This window comes from Haplochromis burtoni, unplaced genomic scaffold (genome assembly GCF_018398535.1).
Source record: "Haplochromis burtoni strain Fernald_Lab_line unplaced genomic scaffold, NCSU_Asbu1 Contig_21, whole genome shotgun sequence".
Lineage (NCBI taxonomy): Eukaryota > Metazoa > Chordata > Actinopteri > Cichliformes > Cichlidae > Haplochromis > Haplochromis burtoni.
Genome location: NW_024582382.1, coordinates 384673 through 409196, shown reverse-complemented (window position 1 = coordinate 409196; position 24524 = coordinate 384673). Strand labels below are relative to the sequence as shown.

The 24524-nt window shown below is 40.1% G+C and overlaps 1 protein-coding gene across 6 annotated transcripts in view; it reads left to right on the top strand.

Moving 5' to 3' along the window:
* ppp1r1b (protein phosphatase 1, regulatory (inhibitor) subunit 1B) overlaps positions 1–24276 on the top strand; it is a 30342-nt gene extending 6066 nt beyond the window's left edge. For 3 of the 6 annotated variants that reach the window (XM_014333038.2, XM_042218590.1, XM_042218591.1), the window contains 4 exons: positions 17198–17287; positions 18319–18394; positions 19579–19716; positions 22222–24276. In XM_014333038.2, coding sequence (XP_014188524.1) covers positions 17198–17287; positions 18319–18394; positions 19579–19716; positions 22222–22385 — 468 coding nt within the window. In that variant the 3' untranslated portion in view covers positions 22386–24276. Of the gene's footprint in view, positions 1–3730; positions 4208–17197; positions 17288–18318; positions 18395–19578; positions 19717–22221 lie in introns of those variants that run through there. The other 3 variants (XM_005920381.3, XM_005920382.3, XM_042218592.1) reach the window with 3 other exon arrangements.
* Positions 24277–24524: the final 248 nt, after the last annotated feature.

Below are 24524 nucleotides of genomic sequence, written 5' to 3'. Positions count from 1 at the left end.
TATAATAAATAAACTATATGATAAAAGTGCATTAAACTATACCCCTACTGAAACTGGGTTGTTTTTCATTATGAAACCTGAAAACAGGATACCGCTGCCCACAACCACCAAGACAGATCGTTGTGGGCAGCTGATCTGATTACATCAAAAAGAAAATAGGTAACCAGGTTTTAGGAAAAAAAAAAGTCAGATTGCACAAACCAGAGAATGGTGCTCATCTCTAAAGGTAGCATTAAAACTTAAAACACTGAAAACATTGTTCAGCACATCTGTGTCCATGCATGACTCAGTTATAGCAAATCTGTCTCCATGACTGAGTTTATACAGATTCTTCAGTATTAGGCAGCCCATCAAAGTCATAAATTATCTTGATGTCTCTGATGAAGGGGGAAGAATAAAGTTCTCTGGAAGGTGAGACCTCTCTTAAACAGAGATGCTGCCTGAATCTGCCCAAACGAATTCCTGTGACATGTTTCTAACAACCACAATGCTAAAATTATTTTTAAAAAATCTAAATATCAAAACAATTCTTTCTTAGATGAAAACAATGTTGAAGACAAACATACATATCAGCTTTGGTGCTTTTTGGTGCATTTTTTTTTTAGCTTTATTTACTGACTATGACATAGCGCAGTTGCAGATTTCCATCTTAGCCAGCTTCACTGTCAAGCAGGTCTCTTCAGCTACTAGTGCTAGCAGAGCTTTAAGTTCTTTCTGGGTTTGTCACTTATTTTAAAATGGGTTTAAAATTTTTTGACAAAAAGATGAGCTAAGTCCTGTTTGCACTTGTCAACACTCATGATAAACAGATCCTTATTCCGAGTCAGCTTGGCAGATTTAATTCCTGTGAAGTGGGCACCATGCTGGAATTTGCATCTGATTACAGCATTGATATAGTTTCTTCTCTCAAACCTGCCTCCCAACAGAACACTGCAAAGAAACCTGTTACAGAGTTTCAGCAGGATTTAAAAATAGGCCACAAAATGGTCTGCACTGATATGTATTTATATTCAAATACCTAAGGAATATATTTAGTTTAGTCCAGATCCCGAATGCACCATCAGTATGAGAAGAGGGAAATGAGTGGTTTATTGAGTGATGCATGAACTCCATCTTTTGATACTTTGATATGTTTGTAGTATAAGCAAAAAGGGAGAATGACCTTAAACTTGTCACTTGTATTTTCTGTCTCTGTTTGATTAGGTTCAAATTATAAATGAGGCGTTAAATTACAGTGTTAGGTTTAGGTGCCGGTACCACTTCATTATGCTTGGGGGAAGCTTATAGTTTGACTATAAGTTGCTTCTAGTTTGAGGAAACAAAGTTGGAAACAAATTCCTTACATATGCTGTCCCAAAGGAATAGTGTGAAAAGCAGATGTGATGTTTTTCCTCTTTTTTTTCTTTCTTTACTAGCTTTAGCTTAATGGTATTTTTAGCTGTACGCAGCAGGGGCAGTTCCCCTTTCTTTTTAAATTGGGCAAAATTGCTCAGAACTATAAACAGTGTGGGAAATTAGTCTTACAAAACAACAGAAAACAAACAAACAAACAAACCAACCTCTGAACGTGATCATCAGCCTCAAGTGTAGCTTACAACACAGGCTCACGACTCTTTGGATTATTGAAGTAAAAGTCATAATCCTACTTAGGTAATGGTGAAGAATTTTTAGTGGAGAAATGGATTAAGCTGCAAATTAAAACCTGAGTTCAGTAGATTACATGGATATTTGTTTGAAGTAAGATGCACCATTGGTCATGTCCATGCTGTCATCCAGTGCAAGTGGGCATTGGGTGAGACTCTTACACTAGAAGTAGGAGGACATATTTCAAGAGGGCCTTGTGCTATCTCATGCCCCATCGTTGACAGACATTTGGTACTCAGTTACAGTAGCTGGACTTCTTTAAAGGTTTTGCCTCTTTTACCTATCTTTTAACTCTTTTTAGCAGTGTAGCATGAGAAAAAGGAGGATGTAAATGAAGTGAAACAAAACATTTAAAACGACTTCACTTGTAGGTTTTCAGGCACTGCACAAAAGAGAGGCCTCTTTGTCTTGCTGTTACTAATGGTACTGATCTGACAGAGGCTAATTAGAGCTTTCCCGTAATGGCAATATGATAGTTCTGAGGAATGCCTGCAAAGCATTCCTTCATATTTGTACAGAGACCAAGTTGAGTCCCAAATCTGTGTCTTATTTGCTATGACGAGAACAAAGGCACTGAAGTGCACCTGTATTTATTACATTTGGTCAAATGTGCCTTTCAAGCTCTAGTAAACCTCCCTGATATATAAAGTATGCTTCATGTCACTCTGCAATGGGGCTATCTTTTAAGCATAAAGAAAAATCTCTGTTTGATCATTGCCTCATTGTCGATTTGAACTACTCAATCTCTGGATTCATTAAAAGTTGGAATCTGTACCTTGTAGTAAACTAGACATTTACACAGACCCTTTTACACAGTCTTTATAAAAAAAAAAAAAATAAATAAAATTGTGCAATCCCCCTGAACACACTACAAGTTATGCAACCACTCTGGAACAAAATCAAATAGCAGTGCATTACTGAAATTTCTTTAGAAGCACTCAGCAACATCTGAGACAATCTGTATGTACTCTATTTTTTCATAAACCTCAAATCGCGACCTTTTGGGACTTCATGTAGCAGATGAAGATAATAATCCACTAATGAGTTGCATCTTGCAGGCATGTGGAGGTGGTGCTTTGCTTTGAACAGAAGTGGCTTTGTAGCAGGGTCCAACACTCAGGCAAACCCTTGAAAATGCAATATGCATTCTGGCAAGTTCATTTTGTTCTTACCAGCAGGATAAACACTCAGTTGACTCTTTTTCTTTCAGACTCTGTAGATGCAGTCCCCAAGTGCCATATATACCTTGACCTTCTTTGTTATGGCCACAAAGTCCCTCCAGCCCCTTGTGCACTTCCTATTCCTCCTCCACTATCACCAACACTATAGCTGACTCCTTCATTCCAGCCTATGCCAAAGCCCAACTCTGTCCTGAGGCCAAATCCACTCCTCTCCACTGTCCAAATCCCTCTGCCATGTGAGTGAAATAACAGCAAGGCCCTGAAAATAACACTGACGCTGTCCTCTTTTCCCTGTATGTCACCACAATGTCTTCCCCCTCTCTCATTCTCGCTTGCATCTTCTCCGTGTTTGTCATCTAAAGATCACTATGTCCCATTCACTCTAAATCATACAAGCCAAGGTTGTGATAAGTTTTATCTTATTTGGCATACATTTACTTGTTTTTTTCACTGAGATCCAATCAAGCTTTTGACAGAAGGACATCCTGAGTATTTCTCTCTGACAATCGTGGTACTTTCCCTGACTGCTATCAGTCATATGGTCATAGCATTACATACAACACCGCCTGTAAATCCAGTAATGTCGGTGGCATCGGCTTAACAGCAGGATCCCTCTGTACATTCCTCCTGCATACGGCACGCATCACTCTCCTCTTGTTTATCTCTCCTTGCGCTCCCTGCCACCCTCATCTCCCATCATAAATCTCTCACATATAGAGGCCAAAAGAGGCTCAGCTGATGTGATGAGATTACTATTTTTTTCTGATTACAAATCAACTTCAGCTTAAATAGGTAGAAAAAAGCGTTGCCCACCCTCCACCCCTTGTCACGTCTTCTTTTCCCTCCTCCCCATTTACTGTGACTCCTCCCACTCCCTGAATATCTCCACCTTCTTTTGGTCACTGGCCCCTCCCCTCCACCCTCTATCCGCCCACTTCGCTCCCTCACAGCCAGATCTAAGGACATGCCTCATTCACTCCTGCTGCACAGGTTTAAAGGGACTGCAAACAGGGAAAGAGTGAAACCCAGAGAAGTGTAGGGGAATTTTAGCAGCTGCAGGAGAGCAAAAGAGGTGAAAAAAAGTCTTTTCACTTTTTCTAAGAGAGGTAGAAATAGAGAGAGATTGTGAAGGAGTGAAGCAAGAGAAAGAAGAAAAGTCTTCAGGACTGGGACTACCCAGGAGTGGGAGGTTCCTCTGGGAGGTTATAGAGATTTCCAGCTGCTTCCTCTCCGCTCTGCTGGGAGTCAGACCTCCAGGATCCAGAGCCATGGAGCCCTCTGTGTCACCCGAGGTCGAGGGGGAGCCCAAGGAGAGGAAGAAGATCCAGTTTGCTGTGCCAGCCAATGCACCCACCAACCTGGATCCACGGCAAGTGGAGATGGTGAGCAGGCGCTGGTCAGGTTACTGTATGGCCCATAAGGACAAGTTCTGTTTGTGTTTCTGAATATTCACTATTGGAGTTTAACAGATGAATTTCTCTTTGGTAGTTTCCCATCCAAATACCGCTCCCTCATACAAATACAGAGGCCACATTGTTTGTTAGATTCTGTACATGCAATGGCAAAATTTCTCTCTTCAGAGCATCTTCTCTCTGCAAGTTTTCTCTCTGCTTTGTGTCACTTTGACAGCTTTGCAATAGAAAGCTAAATTTGATTGCTCTGTTAGACACTGTTGAGAAATTTTGATGACATTTCCCTCTCTTCGTTTTGGTTTCCTCTTGAGATTAGTGCCTTGTTGCTGCCTCATGTCATCCTGACCTGTTTAAAACTGTGACATTGATACAAAAGTCATTATCTTCTGTTTCACGCCAGCTTTGCTTCTTCTGTGACATTTTGTTTGTAACAAACATATTTTAGTCCTTGGCTGTTTGGCACCTTCTCTGACCTTTGAGATAAGCTTTTGCTAGTGATATCCTTTAGTCCTCTTTTACCGCAGCGCTATCTTATGACCGACTCAGCAATGCCTGCATTTTTTCTGTGGAAGTTTTTATGCTAATTTTTCATGGGACAACTGAGATCTCTCCTTTTGGCGCTAATGTCGGTGGCTCTTATTTTAGATCTGGGATAAGTGGGCCAAAGTAGAAACTGTTTAGTATCTTAGAATGATCGAGGACAGCGACTCATTTCTCATGAGGGCTTGATGAGAGAAAGGTTGGGAGGACAAGTGTGAGATGTTCTATATGAAGGAAGGGAAAGAGACAAAGATACAAAGCCTGATCTTTACCTGTCTGGGGTCAGCTCCCGTAGTGTCTGCCCCTGTTTCACTGCTTGCAAAATAGAGGCTTTTAATAAAGAACAGTGATCTCTGATAACACTTTGTCATTACCCTGGCTGATTGCACTTAACTTTCACGAGTTTATTTGGAGATTGTGCTGAATTTCCTCCATGTTTTTTGTCTTATCTCATGTTCTCATGTATCTCTGCTACAGGATACATTTTTAAAATGGAAAATTTTCACAGCACTTCATAAGACTTTTACTTAAAAATAAATATAAACACGTGCTGTCCTCCTTCCCCTCTAATTCTCTTTCTCCCTTATGCCCTGCCACCATGCTATGATCCTTATCACCTCTTCCAAGAAACCACAGGATACCAATCTGGCATATGTGGGCTACGCCCTCATTTTAAAAAAAAATCCTTATTTTATTGCTCAATATTCAAAGTGCAATCACATATTTTTAGGGTTATTTGCTGGCTTTATTCTCCCAGCCAGACCCTGGGCTTCACCTTCAAATAGGGAATGTGGGTTGAAACTTCTACGTCATATTAATACTACCACATCTTTTCACTCAAGCTTCCATGTCAGGCTTCTAATTTATTTCCCCACTTCTAATTTGTTCTTTGTCTGTACTAGTTGGAGATTTGTTCTCACTAGTTCAGGATTTTGCTGTACTAGTTAAACAGAAACTCTTTAGTTACCTTTTCAGCAAGCACAGGCTGTATATAGAGGATGGACGTAGCTTCTGGGTATGAAAAGCCAGTAGTTAAGTGGCTTAAAGTTTATGGTCTAAATCTCTAGCTTGAAGTCTTATTTAATACAGCATGAGGATCATTTTGTAAATTATGGCTGTATTTGGCGATAAATAGATAATAAACAGCATATGTTTTATGTCATGGCTACTCCATGAAAAGGTTGCTACCATTAGAGCCTGCAGTGTGTCAGTTTCTCAGTCAAGTATACTGTTCACTCAACAAAGCTGTTATTCAAAAGCTAAGAGGAAAGTTTGCTAAATACTCAGTTTGCGCTTTCAAAACAGACCTCAAAAACCAATGAGCAATGCCATAGTGGTTATGTCCTTCTTTTATAAACAGCTTACGTTAGCTCCAAGAGTCCATCTGTTACTAGTGATGCCCAGGTGGGCTGAATTTGTAACTCTTAAACTAACTAATAGTTAACTAGTGATCTGCAAATTTTCTAACATGTTAATCTAATTATTATTATTAGAACTACTTAAGTACCAAGATTTTCATCAGCAACATAAAACCTTTTTGATGCTTTAGTGCCACTGATATGGATTCTGTTTCAAACAAGTTGGTTAGAAGTGCTGCTAGCTGACTTGTACATTTTTTGTAAATGACAAATTAGTGCAATGAAATCTTGAACCAGTTCTGGCAAGGCCAAAGAGCGGACTAGTGGGTAGAAAGTGTTGTGTGATGTGGAATAAATTCTCAAATGGCTTTCCCCATACAACCGTTTCAGAGGCATAGAATTAGAAAGCCTGGGGTCGGTGGTTTTATTTACTGTGCATGCAAATGGATGGATGCTGATAGTTAGAACAAGGAAGCAAATGAGCTGGTGGGGAGTATGAGAAACAGAGAGGGCATTCAGGAGAGAATGCGTGTTTATGTGTGCTTAAAAGCAGATAGCATCTACCAGTGGTGGATGGGATTCTCCAGGGACATGTGGGTGGGCAGGGGTAACAGTTAACGACACTTGTTTAATTCCCTTCCCCTCCCATAACAATTACTGTCGCCCACTAGTCCGACTTTGCTAATGAGTTCCAATACTATTCTTTGGAACTTGTTACACAACCGTTAACATCTTACTGTTTGTTGCAATGGCATTTAAACCCCAAAACCACTATTGACTGAACTGCCTTGTTACTATGGTGACAAGCTGTCCAACTATGTCATTGAAAGCACCCCCACAGTTGGCATCTAAAAGGTCAACTTTAATGGATAGTTCTGTATATGTGATAGGTTGTTTACATAGGTAGAATTTCATTTTTTGGAGGTAAATATGTGTGAATGCTCTTTGGTGATGGTTCCAAGCCTCCCACACATGGAAATGTTGCACATTTTGGGAGAATATAGCAGGTTTTGGAAATCCTTTAAAGGTGTAAGATGATTTTTTTGAACATTTCTCACCTGCTTGTTTACTCCAGAGGAATGCTTTTGCATCTGCAAGAGCCATTATAAATAGAAGTCAAATTACACTAACATAAAACCTTCCCTAGTTGCCCCTGTTTGCATGCAGATTGTCTTGGTTTTATTTTGTCACATTTTCAGACACTAATTAGTTGTTTCTTCTTCAGTATGTTGAAGGTTCATGAAATTTTGTTTGTGGCACAGCACGGAAAAATTATTTTATTGATATAAACGTTTAACCTGTATTTTTCAGATCACTCAGATAAATTAAGTCATTTCTATGTGTCATCCAGACTTTCTAATTCCACCCCTTCCATCTTTAACCTCCTGACATTGATACTCAGTGCTGGTGCTACCATCACCAGTTCTGCTTTGGTATCTTTTTGGAACTACCCTATTGCATCCATTGGAATGTGACTGTGGGAATGCTAGGATAAAACCTTTTAAGCATAGGAAAAGGTGCTTTTATTAATGCGTGTATGTGAAAGGGTGAGAAAGAGTGCTATATAAGAACCAGTCCATTTTACTGTTGGACTGATTTGAGAATCAAACATTATGTACTGCAGAAGTTGGGAAGAAAATCCTGGGGGGCAGAATCTTTGAATCTACATGTGTTGGATTTTAATGTGATTGAATACCATAAAAATATATTTGTGTATTGAGGACACATTAAAAGCATAAGCACAGTCTTAGGTTTGAATCTAGACTGTGTGGTGTTTGCATGTTCTCCTCTTGTTTGTGTGTGTTATCTCTAGGTACTCCGCCTTCCTCCCACATTTCAATCTAAATACATCTGCAGGCTGCTTCTGCAAATGATTACTTAATTTCTCATGGTAGCTCCTCACTTTAGCCCCAGCAGTTTTGTGGTGTTGCGCTGGTACCAGCTTTTGGGGCCAGTCTTTTTTTTTAATGTTAATCAACGGATCTCAATCTGTTCTAGATTACGTACCAGCACCACATCGGAAAACAGGCACAATCTCCTTTATATGCTCTAAAAATACACAACTTTTAAAAGTCATTATTTTAGAATATTCTTCACATTAAGCGGTCAGGATTGACTCTGAAACATAACAGAGAGAGCACATGGCTGTGTTTACCATCACTAATGCCACTCCACAAAGGCACCAATCCTCCGTGCTTTGTAAATGATGTAAGGTAATGTGCATAATGGACAGAGATTAACGTCATGGCACAGCATCACTGATTCCCTTCAAGTCTGCCTCTCTGCGGCCTCAACAAGCAGATACATATCTCTGTGCTCTCCTCTTTCTTCTCTCAGCCTGGTCCTGTTAGCTCATGCGGACCAGTTGAAGTGACAGGAAATGCATAACATGAAAGGGAATAACAAAGGCCTGGAAAGGGCATTTGGCGAAAGGCTTCTAACAGTAATCCAGTCCATATTAATCTATATTAAACGTCAAGGGTGTTATTGAGGGCATGATTTTCACTCACAGTTCCCTGATGACGATCTTCATACAATTCCTCATCCTTCCTAGCAAAGCCAACACCTATCGGCCCTCCAGTCCTCCCCTCATTCTTCCCAGTCCACTCTCTGGGTTAAACATCAAACAGTGACCTTTGGTGCAGTGAGTGTTTGCTGTCTAGGGGACTGTCAACATGCGCTCCCAGAAAGAACATCTTGCTGGATGCCACAAAGCATGCTGGGACTGGACAAGAGGGTGCAGTGATCTTTCCCTGCATGTGGAAAGCCAGGAATGCCACTGTGTTGGTTTTGCTCACTCTTCCCAGTGACGCAGGCTGGTTCCTCTCCAGGCTGCCTGCCCGAAGCAATTTAATGATATTTGTGGTGGCAAAAAACTAATTGGTTAAGAAATTATTTTGAAAAGAAAAAAGAAAGATGAATTGCTTTGCTGAAACCACACATTATAATTGCAGTGTGGACACAATCAATGGGCTTCTGTCTACTGGGGGTTACGTATGTATGTGTTCCTCCCTGTTTTTGACAGTTGGGGCATTTTGAGTAGTTAATGACTCTGGAGACCAACATATTATTCATGGCCTCTATCTGTTTATAGCAATTTTGTCCAAATTTTTATTTAATTATTTATGCTTTTTCTGCTTTTTTTTCCCTCCAAAATAAAACATAAAAAAGCAAAACAGTACAGTTTCTGTGTAAGAAAGCCATTAGTGTGTTATTCTGAAAATCATGCTCTCTTAATGATGATATAACCCAAACAATTTATCACCTCCTCTTGGCTCCTGTGCTGTAGACCTGTGTAATGTGCAAACACTTAAAAAGTGTAAATATTGACTATGGGTAGAGTGATTTGCCACCTGATTACACAGTACATAATGAGTTCAAAATATGCCATAATGCCCTCGGCAGCTCATGCATGTAAAACTCATAATGGAAGTTGCATGCTTGTAGTATTGCGGCACACTCCCTTAGACTTTCAACATTTTGGTCGATAAATCCCCCACTGTCTGCCAGGGCCATGTTCCAATCCAGTCACTAATTTTTCGCTTCAGGGATCATCTTTAATCAAACAGTGTCGGGCTGTGGCCAGGGAGTGAAAAGATACAGACTAGTGCATTCCCCTAATGTGCATTCGTGCATTTCTAAACACATATCCAAATTCTTGTCTAGCTGTAGCAGAGAAATCACAATGCACTGTGCAAGGATGTCTTTTAACCCTGCCCAGTACAGCAAAACAGTGGCCACATTTGTGATGAAAATTGAGGGATAGGATTAGAAGGGCAACAGTCGGGCAGCAGCAGGGACAGAAATCGAGGGTGGGGGATAAGAGATAGACAGGATCTGTGGGATGATCAGCGGTTGTCAGGATCTGAACCCTGCACTGCACCTTTTAGCTGGCTTTCCACCCCTCCTGATTTTGCTTTCAGGGTCAGTTGCTTTGTAGCTGGAGTCCCAGGACAGTCACACTGATATAAGCATATTCAGGGGACCACTGAAGCATGAATCAAAACAAATAGGATTGGTACCAATCCCTGTTTCATCAACACAGAGAAGACATAGCATTTTGTTATTGCTGCTCTATGAGTTGTAATCTCCGATTTTCAGGGCAGTAACTGAGACATTTTTTTTCCAGCGTTTATCTCCCTGCAACCTAATAAGCTTTGTACATGTTCAAGCTCTCAGTTATCTTCAGTGCATTTAGAAGGAAACCCCTAAAGCTAAAAGAAAGGATATGCAGAAAGATGACAGGAGATAGTCTGCTGGAAATGGAAACTAATATTTTGTAATGTCTCTTTTGTAACATGCTGTTCTGTGTAGATAGAGTTCAATTCCGGTAAATGGGTTACTTTAAGGAAGTAAATATTTAGAGCAAGCTTCTGCATATTTTTTGTGGTATAATACAATAGGTTTTCTTTGAGAAACATAGATTATAGAAAATTATTTGAAGTAGCACTGTAGAGCTCCTCCAGATGCCATCTGGTTGTAGTTGTCAAGCTGTCATAGTTCAATAAAGGCAAAAAGAAAAAACATAAAATAAATGGGGCACATGGGTAAGGAAATGCTGTTATATTTCACAGTAATATCATTTTTACTGAGATTATAGTAGGAATAGGAATAATAAAATAGGATTGTTGGTAACCTTTTCAGTAACTTCTATGTCATTTATCACGGGTGGTTACACGTGACTTTGCAGATGAGTAACTATAGCTGCTCTGTCCTCCATTTGTGCCAGCCTATTGACCTCTGCAGAGGTCAATAGGCTGTCAGCTACATACTATGACACATCTGAAAATGAGTGCATGAACAAAAGCGGAATTTTCCTGTGATTGCAGACTGTTGGCAATGTTACTTTCTCTATGAAAGCTTTGATTGGCACCTTCCCAGTTGTGGGTTGTGGCCTGGCAGGGGGCTTCCTGACACTCATCAGCCAGTGGCGCAGTATTTGTACTGTGATGGTAAACCAGCAGTCTCTGGAACAACAAGCCAGCAGTTATCAGCAGCTAATTACATAAATGCTGGGGGGCACTGTGAGAGAGAGAAGAAAGAGTGGGGCGAGGTGGATGGTTGTCTGAGTATGATGTAATTCTGCCAGTGGGTGCAGGGTAATTACATTTTCTATTTGAGGGTCATTGGAGAACCCCTCCAGATGCTATCTGCTGCCCATCTGTTTATCCAGTTAGCCGGTGGTGGGGCCAAAGGTCACTGCAAAAGTGTTATGTGAATGCTGAGAAGCAATATGCAGCAGCCTCTCTGACTTATGGGAATTCACCGATCTGACAGAGCTGCAGCTGGGGTTGAAATTTGCGTAGCCTTGTCCTTGACCCCCCTTGAAACAGCTGGAAACTCAACAAGCGGGTGTTTCTCAGTGCAACCTTTTTAAAGCCCGCCAGCATTATCTGCTAGTAATTTTAAATAGTAAATCTTAATAAATAAGAATTAAAGAAAAAAGACAGAAAGGAAGAAATCCAGTGTAAATATCCTCACAGACAAAACGTTATGCACAGTTCTTGCATAAAGAATAACATAGATAAAAAAAAATCACACATTAAATCTTTATGGCAGAAATGATAAAATAGTCAAAAAAACACATGCACACATACCCGCCCACACGCGGGCACACACACACACACACACACACACACACACACACACACACACACACACACACACACACACAAAAGGGATCATTTTTCACCTTACTGTATTATTGACTTCAAATTGCCAGACTGCACTTAGAGCACCACATGGGGTTCTTCCATTTGTTTTTAAGAGGCTATCTCCAGGGGCATGACTGAGAGAAAAGGGCAACATCATGGCTTTGTTTAAATTAGTTGCCCTTCAAATTTTTCTATTCAGCTGAACATCAAATATGACCAAGACAAAGGGAAGCTAATATTTTTACAGATACATTTAAGGTTTTATGATAGGGTCGTGTAAAAACTTGCTAAAGACTTGATACAAATAAAAAGACATAAAAAAGATGAGTCGAGTGAAACAAAATACATTTTAATCAGTTAAAGAAACACAAAGAAATAATTGGTCGGGGAGCTTGTAGTGGACCAAGCTCCCTGACCAAAACGCTTTGACCAAAAACACAAATGATATTCCCTGCATGTACATGGAGGAGTGTAGCGGTCCTAGAAGAGAGCCCAACCTCCAAATATGAAAAATTGCAGGTTGAAATAAAAGTAAAAATAACCAGTGGCTTTACATAGAAAAGATCCTCAGTTTGATCTACAGGTCACAAGCTAGTGCACTTCAAACACTGGTCCCAAGCATGAAAACATTACAGTGTTTTATCAGGAAGGCCATCAGGGCAAGATCTGTCCACTGTGGCAACCCCACAGAAAATAAGGGATAAGCTTAAAGGACTTTCTTTTAGAGATGGAAATAAGTCTTTTTTTGACTGATATTAAATTCATATAGTTTCTAGCTAAATATTGAAAAGAATATCTTTCAGCTGCTTTATTGCACACGCATGGCCTGGATTTAGGCAGATGTGATAACTGCAAATAAACATTGTACAAATTGATAGCCGTCCACGTGGTGCTGATTTTACAGTTGTGCCATCAGAGAGTATGAGATTCTGCATCATTCTGCCATCTCTATCACTGAGCAGCACACTGCTTGATAGGATGACCCAATGGAAAGTGCTACATATCACAAGGGATGTTAGCTAAAACTGAAGGAGATCTGAGGTGTGTTTCTTTCTGTGCTGTCTTGGTGTTGGGGCCAGATCTGCACAGCAGACTCCTCTCGGGATACCCGACTATTAGCACTGGTGCAGAGTTTTAGAACCTTTCGGTCTCATCCCACAGGGACTCCTGTGATCTAGTTTATGCTGTCCTACTGAAACTGCTTTTTATAGACCCAGCCACAAGAGCACCAGCTTAGAGGATGGTCTTTGGGGAGCAGACCCATATCAGCCCATCTGCATCCAGACTGCAATGGAAGAGAATGCTGAGCTAACACACACATATTTGAACTCATTCAAAAACATGCAAAGTCAACACTTATCAGTGACTCAGTACTATATTGGCGTTACACCTGGGTACTATAGCGCTTTGTATCCTGTTAAACTTGGCAAGGTTATTTATTTGCACATGAAAAAAAATCTGTTGCACAGGTACACTTCATGTAAGAGCACAGCTTTAGCTGTAACCTCCTTATCTCCTCAATACTATGTGAGAAAAGTGCTTTTTTTTTTTTAAAGAAAAGGTCACTTCAAAGAGGAAGTGGTTACGCTGTGTGCTAGCTCACGCACAGTCTATTCAGGTTTGCATAAACCAAATAAAATTATTTAAATTGTGAGAACATGGCTGTATGAGAAAGGGTAACTGCTGGGTGATAGTCTGACTTCATTCTCTTGACATTATCCTGAGTTCATATGTGAAAACAGCTTATAGAAACACCGGTACAAATAATTACGTTTAGCCTTCTGTTTGTATCTGCCACACAGTGCATACGCAGGACATTAATCAAATTCAGCTTCAGATAAACTGAAACACCTTTATACGCTATGATCTATGAGCCAGTATTTTTATTGAGACAAAGCTCTTTGTGAAACCTAGTGGGGTGCTGCTGGCTCTTAGGGAAAGCCTGCAGGCATACACCTGTGGAGCTGCTGAAATGCCACTGCAGACGCCTGCTTAGAGTCCCTGAGTGAAAGTCCATTGCAGCTTGACTGATCTTGGTACAAAAACAATTGCTGCCAGTGGTGGAGTGTTGAGGAGATTGGGGGCAGGGGGTTTAGAAAAGCAGTGAAGGGAGGGGATAGAGGGATAAAGCGCTGGAGTAATCTCACATGCTTTGCCCTAGTGTTGCCATAAATGAGGAAGTCACATATGATATTATGTAACTCAGAGTGGAGTGGGTTTTAAGGTTGGAAAATTACTAGAGTCAATATGTATGCTTATGCATTGCCGGCATCACAAAACAACAGCAGGTCACCACCGCCACCGCTGTCGGCATCACTTTGTGTACGTAAATGTGACAAATGTTTATAAACACTGTGATTTTTTTTCATTACATGCATTGCAAACTGTGCCTCATGCTATAGGAGGTCTTCTGTTGTGTCGTGACATTTCATGAGACCACCATGCTGAGTGTTTAGATGACGAGCCCTTGGATAACAACCATTTACACACACACACAAACACATGCACGCTGAGCACGAGAGCAGTTACTGGTAACTAGATCATCATATTATGCTTCACAGTGAAGTCACAGAGCAGTGAAGTTATCCCATTCAGTCATTTTATTGAGTGTGCATCAAGACATATCCTGTTTATCTCATCATTCCTACCTTAATCACCATTTGAGCAAATCTTTTCTTGAAGGAGCTGCCTCTTTCAGGGACAGTTATTGAGGTTAAAACTTTGGGGATCCTGATCTGGAGTTTAGAAAATATAATAATATAATACACCTTTCTCTTTGGCTTGGCCTTTCTCTTTTGTAAAAATAAGCTCACATCACAGTAAAGAAACCAAAAAACAGGAGTGGGAACTAACAAAATATAACAAAGTAGTGGAAACACCCATTGCAGTCTCCCAAGATATTCTAATGGCTTACTTTAAATATGTCTTAAAAAACAGAAAATCTGAAAATATCCACTACTAATGATCTACTTTCCAATCCTTTTTGTTGTTGGTATTTTTGTATAAAGATTGATATGGCAGTCAAAAATTAACAAGCAGCTAATTGAATAATCAAGTAATTACAGTTAATAACCAAGAATCTGTTTGCAGAACCATCCGTATACCTTCCTGCTGGCCCTCCAATCTCAGTATAATCTAATAAATATATCACACAAATACACAAGCATACCAATAATCTGCTGGACTTGAATACAGTCCTCGCTTACGTCCCCAGGACTCGGGCACAGGCTTGGTCATGTCAACATCTGGTATTTTCTCTCTATCTCTTGTGGCTCTCGGTTTGAAGCACCTCAGGCTGCCCTGCAAGGCAGTTAGCAGGTGTCATGCAGGCAGAGCCAGCAGGGTTCTTATCAACGTGAAGCCCCAGGCCTCCACACCTAACCGGGGAGACACAGGGAAAGCGGAGGTGGGGTCAAAGGATGCTCTGTGGATGTTTTCCTCTTACACATCTAATGACAAAAAAGGAAACTGTTGACAAACCGACAAAAAAAAACACACTAATATGAGTTTGGTTATGACAGACTGGTGTTGAAAAAGAGAGGTGAACAGTGGATGAGGTTAATGTCACTGTCAAGGAATGAAAATCAGGATGGATGTGGAAGTAAACAGGATAGAGGAAGCAATGGATCGAGCAAGGAGGAAATGAGAGGAGAATGAGAGAAAGACAGATAGTGTGAGAGATCCAGGGGAAGCAGGAAAGCCTGAAGTTGCGTGATGAGATTAAAATGTGTGTCTGGTGATATAAATAAGGGTGAAATCCATGCTTGATTACTCCATGTCTTTGAATTTGACAGAGGCAGATTTCCACCACGTGGGCCGTGGAAGCCTCTGCTTTGGCAACATGCGCCTCGTTGTGATGACGCACACGACAGAAGGGAAACAAACACAACTCTCCATATGGAGTCAGACTACTTAACTATATTCCTGCGATGTTATGTGATATAGTAAACAGCAGCACATAGGTTCATGTCATGGGCAAGGTTGGCTTGCTCCACAGAGGACACCTTTCAGCACCTGATTTGCCTGACTAATACCATTGCTTTTACCTTTTTAAAATGTGTTTTATATATTTTTTAACATTTTTCCATTTATTTTTTCCATTTTATTTTATGCATTTGGGAATTGTGTAGATTTGTAGAAAATGTGAGCCAAAGATCTGAGCTGTGCACGTACATTTTCTCTATAAAGGCCCCGACACGTTCTGCTTAGCAAGGGAAAAATACTCTGAAAAGTAATACTCCACCCCAAACTTATCTTTTGATTATCAAACAGTCACTTCCTGTTTGCTTCTTAAAGGTTTACAGTCTGTTCCAACATAGGAAACAGAGACTGTGAATGTGAGCTTCAGTGTAAATTTACTTCAGTCATTGCCAAGTTTTGTGCTGAAAAAGAGTAGGAAAACATGCACAGAAACAAGCCTGTCTAGGTGGAAATTAATCATTTCTTTTAAGACAAATCAAAAATTCTGGTTATTTTTCTGATTAAATCTTATTAAAAAAATAGTTTTAGAAGTTGTTCAATTATGTGCACCAGAATTCCAGGAGCTCAGTTTCAAATTGTCCATCGATATTTGCTTCATATATACTAACTGACTGACTGAGCTAAATGCACTTTTGTCTCTGTATACATGCAGGGCCCTGTGTTTTGTGCACTGGGTCAATGAGCCACATTGAGCACTTCTGGTGAGTGAATTTCCACATACAGGCCATGATACTGTGGAGCTGTAGGCACAGCTGTGCATTTGTTCCCAGGAACAGAGAGTTTGCTGTATACAGTGGCTCGTGCTGTAGAGGTGTAGCTCAGACCTGCACTTTGTCTGGCCCCGTTCTGCTTTTAGGCTGTCAGCTACCTGAATTAGGCCTCCAAGAAGCAGTCATTCGGAGTGGAAAAGGAGCGAGTGGATGGGAGTGTCTCGGCTGATTGCTGTGGTTCATTTAATCCCTTTTCTATGGACTCTCTGTTTGGGAGACTTCATATTTGCATGTTTGGTGCACACAGGTGCCAAAACATGTTTGTGTAAATGTGAGGAGAACATTCATTTCAAATAAAGCCTTTGTCAAAAGAATAATTTTCTTCTGTTTCACACCACAGAATTCTCTTTGTTTACTCTGTCTTTAAAATCTGAGGTTTCTAAATGATTCTTCTATTGCACCTGACTGTTGCGTGTGCTCTTACGTGACCAGTACTGAACACTGAAAGTCACTGTTGGCTGCTGACCTGTCAAATAAATCTGAGGTAGGACTAATGAAGTCCTCGAGGGCCCAGCAATGCCCTTCACCAGCATAAACTGTCAACATAGGGATCCGTGTGATTGATATGGCTTTGTGCTGAGCATTATTAATAATATAGTGTTAGTCAGTTTTGTTATTCATTTATTTATGGCTGCCATTTGTGTTGTTTGTTCGCAGATCCGACGCCGGAGGCCAACACCCGCCACACTGTTCAGAGTAGCCGACCAGTCATCTCCTGAGGATGATCAGTCCACCCATCAGGTAAAGGTGAAGACAAAACACTTTTTTATATAAGTGTCTTTGTGCTCTCATCCATCCTCCTACATTAGATTTCAATCCTATTAACCACGTAACTACTTTACCTACAACATATAATTTACTTCATGCCATTATTTCACTGTCTAACAACATAATAATCCATTTTCCTTAATGACTCCACACACATTGAATCCTGTGTGTTGAGTTTGTGTTTAGCCACAGTTCAAACTCACCTTGAAATTTTAAAACTATTTGAGCACCAAGGTTAAAAAATATCTTGTTTACTTGATGTTGGTGAGATGAGGCTGAAAGCTTGAGTAAAATTCAGTGTAAGCAGGTTTGACGATAACACTTTTCACATTCTAGTGAAGATCCTGAAGATTAAGCATGGCACGAAGAGTTAGGGGAACTTGGGAAAACCAGCATGTAGTAGCATGTAGTGCTGACATTACTGAGTTGCAGACTGGACATCCAACAATTATACCGCATGCCTAGCCAATGTAAGATAATATAAGCAGGCAAAATCATGACAAAACATGACACCTTGGGTTTAGAGATGTTAATGCTTGCATCAAAAACTGCAGTGTGTAAATAGCTGCTTGAAAATGCCATCCTTTATATTCTTAATGTTTTGGAACAAGGCTATTTTAAATTTGCATACTTTTCCCCCATTTTCCTCATGGTTATGTTTCTTCTAATGAAGAGGAACAGTTTGTCATTGCTCTCCAGTGTGTACCTACAAACTTCAAATCAGCTTCTGGCGTGTTTGGAAGCCAAAATTCCCCCAAAACAACTTGAATAACTAAGGAGAGGCCTCCAGAGTTACCACAAGAACTAAAAAAAGATTGCATCAGTCATGTAGGAGATATTTTGCATGCATGTTATGACTTTAGATCCCAATGAGGAAGTTGGTGTTTTAACTGAAATTTCAAATTATGTAATAAAATAAATATAGTGAATAAAACTTCCGAGGTGCCGATGCTTTGAGGACAGACTGACGAAGAATGTCATGATTAGTGGCTCGCTCTTTCTCTTCACAGTGGGTTGTAGGAGAGAATGGAGTCCTCAAACCAAAACGAGTTAATCCAAATGTGTATCAGCCGCCATCACTCAAAGGTTGGTACAAGCATTTGTGTTACAGGTGGTGGTTGTGTGTGTTGTGATTCATCCTTGTGTTTAAATCCTTTCTTTGTTTTACCGTGCTTCCCTGCAAGCATTTCTTACTTGCGTTCTAACGCCTTATAAAGGTGCATGTGACAGATGGGTGGATATGCAATAAAGGGGTTTCTTTTTTTTTCACTGCATGCGCGTGTGTGATATGCATAGTTGTGTTTCTGTTTGCTTCTGCCCTTATATTACACTCAGCAGCAGGGTCCATATATCTGTGTGTGACCAAAAGAGAAAGGGAGAAAGGGAGAGATTAGAGTGTGACAGCTGTGAGACACTGAGTGTGAGTCTAGGAAAGTCTGGATCATCCAGGATTACAGTCAGTTGTGTATACAGCTGTGGCGCACACGAACACACACACATATAGGTGTGATTAAAATGCATACATGAACACAGACATGCATTTTTCTATTGTGTCTTTGTTGCATGTGGTCAATAAGGAAGGTAAGTTTGTCGGTGGGGTTTCTTTTACTTTGGATTTGTGGGTGTGCGCTGCCACATGTCGAGTGATGATATAATGAGCCAGGAAGCCTTGTTCTGCATCTCAAATCTGCCCTTTATCAGCTCAGACGCAGAGTGAAAGAGAGAACTAACTCTATTATTTCTAGTTGCATAACCTATCTCAAGCTAAAAACTGACCTGCCTTAGTGCTGCCGCCGCACTGTGTAAGTGAGGGTGTGAAAAAATGATAGAGAGAGAAGCCAAGGTGACCTAGAGGAAGCGAGAGAGTGGCTGAGATAATATCACTAAAGAGAGTGAACGGAGAGAGAGAAGAGGATGAGTCAGTATTGCCAAAAGATAGCGCTGGGGAGGGTGGGCAGTCGAGTAGGGTGCAAATAAACAGATGGGAAAACAGGGTGAGAGGAGAGCTAGAAAACAACAGCGGAAGCTCTACTGAAAAATCAGTGCGGGATACCGTTTTGTAGCTGCCTGCCTGCCTGTCTGCCTGTCTGTCAGTGCATGTGTATAACTGGCCTTCTGCCTGCCTGGCATGCATTCAAAAACCCCTGTGAGGCTTGACAAAAACTGACAGAGTTGAAGTGTGGTGAAACCAAAACAACATATCCCTCTATCCCTGTGTCTGTGTCCATGTGTTTGTGTGGCTGTCCCTGTGTGTGTTTACCTGTGTGTAGCTGTGCAGAAGATGGCTGAAGCGCATATGCAGAAACTAGGTGTCTACCCTCCCTTGGAAGACCCTTGTGAAGGGGAGGAGGATGAGGACTACTTGAAGGGAGAGGAGGGAGAGGATGCAGCTCCCACCAAAGCTGCTGGTGAGAGGGAGGCTCTCTTTCAACTGTCAGGGAGCACAGTAACAACACTGTTACAGCGATGTTTGTTTCTCAAAGCCAAAATACACTTTGAGGGACTTAAAGCTGTTAATTTTATGGGTCTTGTTTGGTTGGGTCATTGGAATTTTTACTAGGATAAATGGTTTAGTGTCATGCAGTAATCGATTGGTTGCATTCTGATATCACCAGTTAAATTAGCAGCTAGTTGGTAATTATTTCAAAGTGATTGGAGAAAAAATTGTGCTCAAAAAAACTTGAAAAACTGGAAAAGTTTGCACATTAAGATTTAAAATCACAATCTCATATGAGAAGCTTATACACTGAAAATCACAAAATATCACTTTTTAACTAGTCCAAAGGTGTATTTTTCCTTCTAGTTTGTATGTATAGCCAAGTTGTTCCCATTTCTGTACATTTTCCCTAATGATGTTTTTCAGTTATTTGCCATTTCAAGATGAAATTTTCTCATACAGGACACCGTTGTAGCTTTTCCCTCCCTAATAGGAGTTCTCCCCTTTGGAGGTGGTTGTTGATCCTTTATTGATCACATGAGTCATCACATGACTTCTTCACCTAGCTTCCACAAACAGATTTAGATGACCATATAAGGAAATCATCTCAGCACAGATTTAGGGTACATCTGTTTAATTACTCGTTGACAGACAAACCCATAGCAGCAAACCAATACATTTAGCCATGTCGACATGGTCAAGATGACCAGCTGAAGTTCAAAGTTTATTTTGGTCACTTTAAATGTGACATGGTTGTTGTTCTGAGTGAAGCTGCTCCGAGTATTTAGGAAATTCCTGGGATTTTCTCTGTGGGGTTTACAGAGAATGGTGTGGAAAAGAAAAAATAAGCAAGCAACAGTTCTCTCTGTGAAAACACGTTGTTGATGCCAGAGGTTAGAGGAGAATGCCCAGACTGCGTTCTCTCTTGATTTCTGCTGCAACATATGGATGGTAAGGTTGAGAATTTGGCATAAACAACATGAAACTATGGCCCCATCTGACCTCTGGCCTCAGATTGTTGATGGTGATGTAATGATGTGGAGGAGATTTTCTTAGCACACTTTGGGGCCCTTAGTACCAACTAAGCCTCATTTAAACACCACAGCCTAGTTAAGTATTGTTGCTGACCATTTCCATTATGACCACATTGTACTGCATCAAGCAGGATAACACACCATATCACAAAGCTTAAATTATCTTAAGCTGTTTTCTAACTGTGTAATGCTTTCATGTCCATATGAATCAAAGTCTTTGAGGAATGTTTGTAGCACCTTTATGAATATATGCCATGAACAGGTAACGCAATTCTGAAGGTAAAAGCAGGTACAACTGTGTAATAGCAAGGTATAACTAACCAAGTGTCTAGTGAGGGACTATTATATGCAGTTTAAGATAACTGAAAGAAAAATCAGGCACAAACAAAAGAAAAATAGCAAACCACAGTAAGATTACATTTTTGTTCTTCTTAGTGAACAATTGCTCTGCGGTTTTCAGCATCTGGAAGCCCCTTGTGTGCTGAGCAGCTGGTATAGCTCTTGTGCTACATTATCCCTCCATCTCTTAACCCAAATGTATTGGAAGTCTTGATGTGTCACCAACACCTATCCCAGTGCAAGAGGCCAGCCAGGATGTGCATCTGTGCAAATTTTAATCTCTGCCAAAAGAAAAACAAACAAATCTACATATCTCTTTGATTTAAACTTTTTTATATATGTGCATTTTCTTATTTTGCATAATAATCAGATTTATGTGCGCTGTGTGTTTGGTTTTATGATGCCAAATTATAGGTTTATAATCCCCATAAAGTCACACGAGAGCAGTGGCATTTCATTCAGAATTATTGCTCTGCCGGCCCAGATGACAGACTCTCTCGGTAAATCCCTTTGTGGAAGCCTGCTGAAACACAAAGTACCCAAACAGGATGCTAAAATATACTGATTGGGCTTTTTTGATGACAATTCATCTGTTCTTTCAGTCAAGCGACACAGTTCGGACTCGGCCTATCCTATAACAAACAGAAGACAAACCAAGGAACTCAAGTTATTTCATCAGGTAGCTGTTCATCAATTTCAGGAATGAACACAATCTCCTTTTCAGTGCGTCTGAAATACTAAGTGAGTTTGCAGTTTAGAAAAGACATAGAATAAGAATAAAAAAATAAAGTGAAACTATAAAGCTTCTTTTTAAAATGTTCTCACTACTAAATTAATTAACCAAGAGCACAAAACAGTGCAAAAGTCATGGGGATTCAGATACCTGAAGCAGGAAATTGCTTAAAAAGCTTTAGCTCTAGAGTCAGTACTTGTGTCCTTCTGCCCAGCAGGCATCTCTTTTACCAGAATTTACTTTACCATTCCTTATTAAATTTGTGACACAATAGTATGGTATTGTAATGGTAGCTACAGTTAGATATAAGCAAAGGTAGTTGTGATTTTTTTTTTACTGCTGGTTTTGATACCAGTCTTTGCCTCCTCAGATCGCCAAGAGACAGCTGTCACTGAGCAGTCAGACAAGTTTTCCAGCGTGAGAGAGACGGCCAAGCAGATACAACCAGCACAGGAGGAAGACGAGGAGGAAGAAGACATGAAGGGGGACAAAACTGAAGCCATGACAGAGGAGAACAGTTGTGGGAGTAACTGAGAGAGAAAGATAGCGCGGGGAGAACGTTTGAAGGGAAGATGTGGGGAGACTCATGGTGGTTAAAATCTGAAGAACTCAGAAAAATCAAGAAATGGGTTGTGTGTCTTTTTAAATGTGTGTAGTCTGAATACACAGATGAGATGACAGCTGTCAGTAAACTGAGCGATGGATTCTTTCGTGACCTTAAACATGTGAGAAAAGGTTCTTGTAGTACTTCACCTCTAAAGGGTGGTTTTGAAAACGAGGACGAAGAGGGAGTTTTTGTATTAGTCAGCCTTTATGAGCAGGTGAGGAGTGATTTACTGACAGAGCAGACTACAGATGCTACTTTGGCCCTGGTGTCCTTTTGTTTATAATGACAGTGGAAGGGCCAAGGTCAGCGTGACCAAAAACCCTGCAAGACCAGACCTTCAAAGAAGGCTAAAATGGCCACAAGGAATACAAAGTTGACATTATCTTTCTCGGGTACATTTGATTAAAAAAACAAACAAAAACAAACTCTCCTGTATTACCCTTTGTAAAAACACTTGAAGGTCTTTAAATGTGTGCAGTGCGTGTTCCATTTTACTTTGAAACCACAGCCTACATCGTTTGTTTTTTGATTTACAGCAGCCTCAGTGTTTAGTCCTTTGTGTGTGCTGCCATCTTGTGGTAAAAAATACAAATGACAGGTTAAAGTGCTACTGCGGCTACTTAAAGTTAAAATCCATAATTCAAATTCTGTTTTGATGCGATTTATGTTCTGCATTTTCAACAACAGCCTTTTAATTTTGCTGTATCTGAGCTTCATGTTGCCAAATCTTTGATCTTATTGATTATAACTTTAGCCTCTTGGAAGCTTGAATGGCGGTTGTTGCCAGTGTTATTTGTCACTGACAACAACAGAAGTCTTCAGCTTTAATTAAAATCATCAATTATTTCATTTCTATATAATAATCTACTTTTATTCTTGCTCTTTATGCTCGGCATTTACCAAACAGTCATGCTGTAGTCACTGAGTTTACGTTAAAACAATTTGCAATTTGTTCATGCTTAGATCAATGTATGACTCTTTTAGTTCAAAAATCTTTATCTGAAATTATATGAACTCTGCATTTAGCCTTGTTTTTTTCTTTTAAACCTAAATTTAAAATCAGTCTGTAAAGCTACCTCCAATTTTTCAAAAACACCCATTTGCTGCCTCTGTGCATGACTCATTTGAACGGGATTCTTCAGAAACTTATTGGGGAAATTTTAAAAAATGAATTGAAAAACATTTTCATTTCTAATCTAGGATATCTCCCTTTTGTATGCTGACACTTTTGTACTGTTAGCTTTTTCTCATTCCCTAATCGTCTGTTGAAAGAGATATTTTTCTAATCCAAAATCCAGTTTATGGGGAGCACTGCTTAGCACTATCCTGCTTCTGTTACCTATATCCAAATACACAAATGAACCACAACGACTACTGTGCGACTGACATTTGGTAGACTTCCTTCAGCAACGAATTCAACTTTGTTTAACTGACAAAGCAAACCTAATGATAAAATTTCTAGTTGTGCCACAGGATGAATAAATCTTGCTGTTTCTATCATCTAGGCTGCTGTTTGTAAATAAAACTTTGTGAGACTTTTTCAACCTGTGACCTGCCTAAATTGTGGGATGACTGGATGAGCACGTTATGTGTGCTGAGGCTCTTCAGCCAATAATGTCCTCCCTCCTTCTTTATAACCACCCCCCTCCTCATCCCAGGTCAGAAGAAACAATCGTGGAAAGACATGTACGAATGCTTAATCTGTCTTTATTTTTCTTTTTTTTCCATTCTGTTGTTTCTCAATGTGATGTGGTTGTTTTGAAGTGAGCAACTGTATGATATCGAAATAAACAATTTTTCCTTTCTCTTTTAATCCAACCTAAATGTTACTTAAATCTTACGTCTGACATTTTTGCTTGGGAATTCTTTTAGATCTTTTTAATTGCATGTTTTTTAGACCCCTCCTACATTCACTGCTCTCTATCGAATTTATCCTTGAATCAGTTATGGACTGTCAGGAACTGCAAGTAGAGGATCCAGGTGCAGACACAAGACGGCAGAGGTTAAATCAAAAACACACCGTTAATTAAGACCTTTGGTTAAGACCAAATCTAAAGTAGTGATTC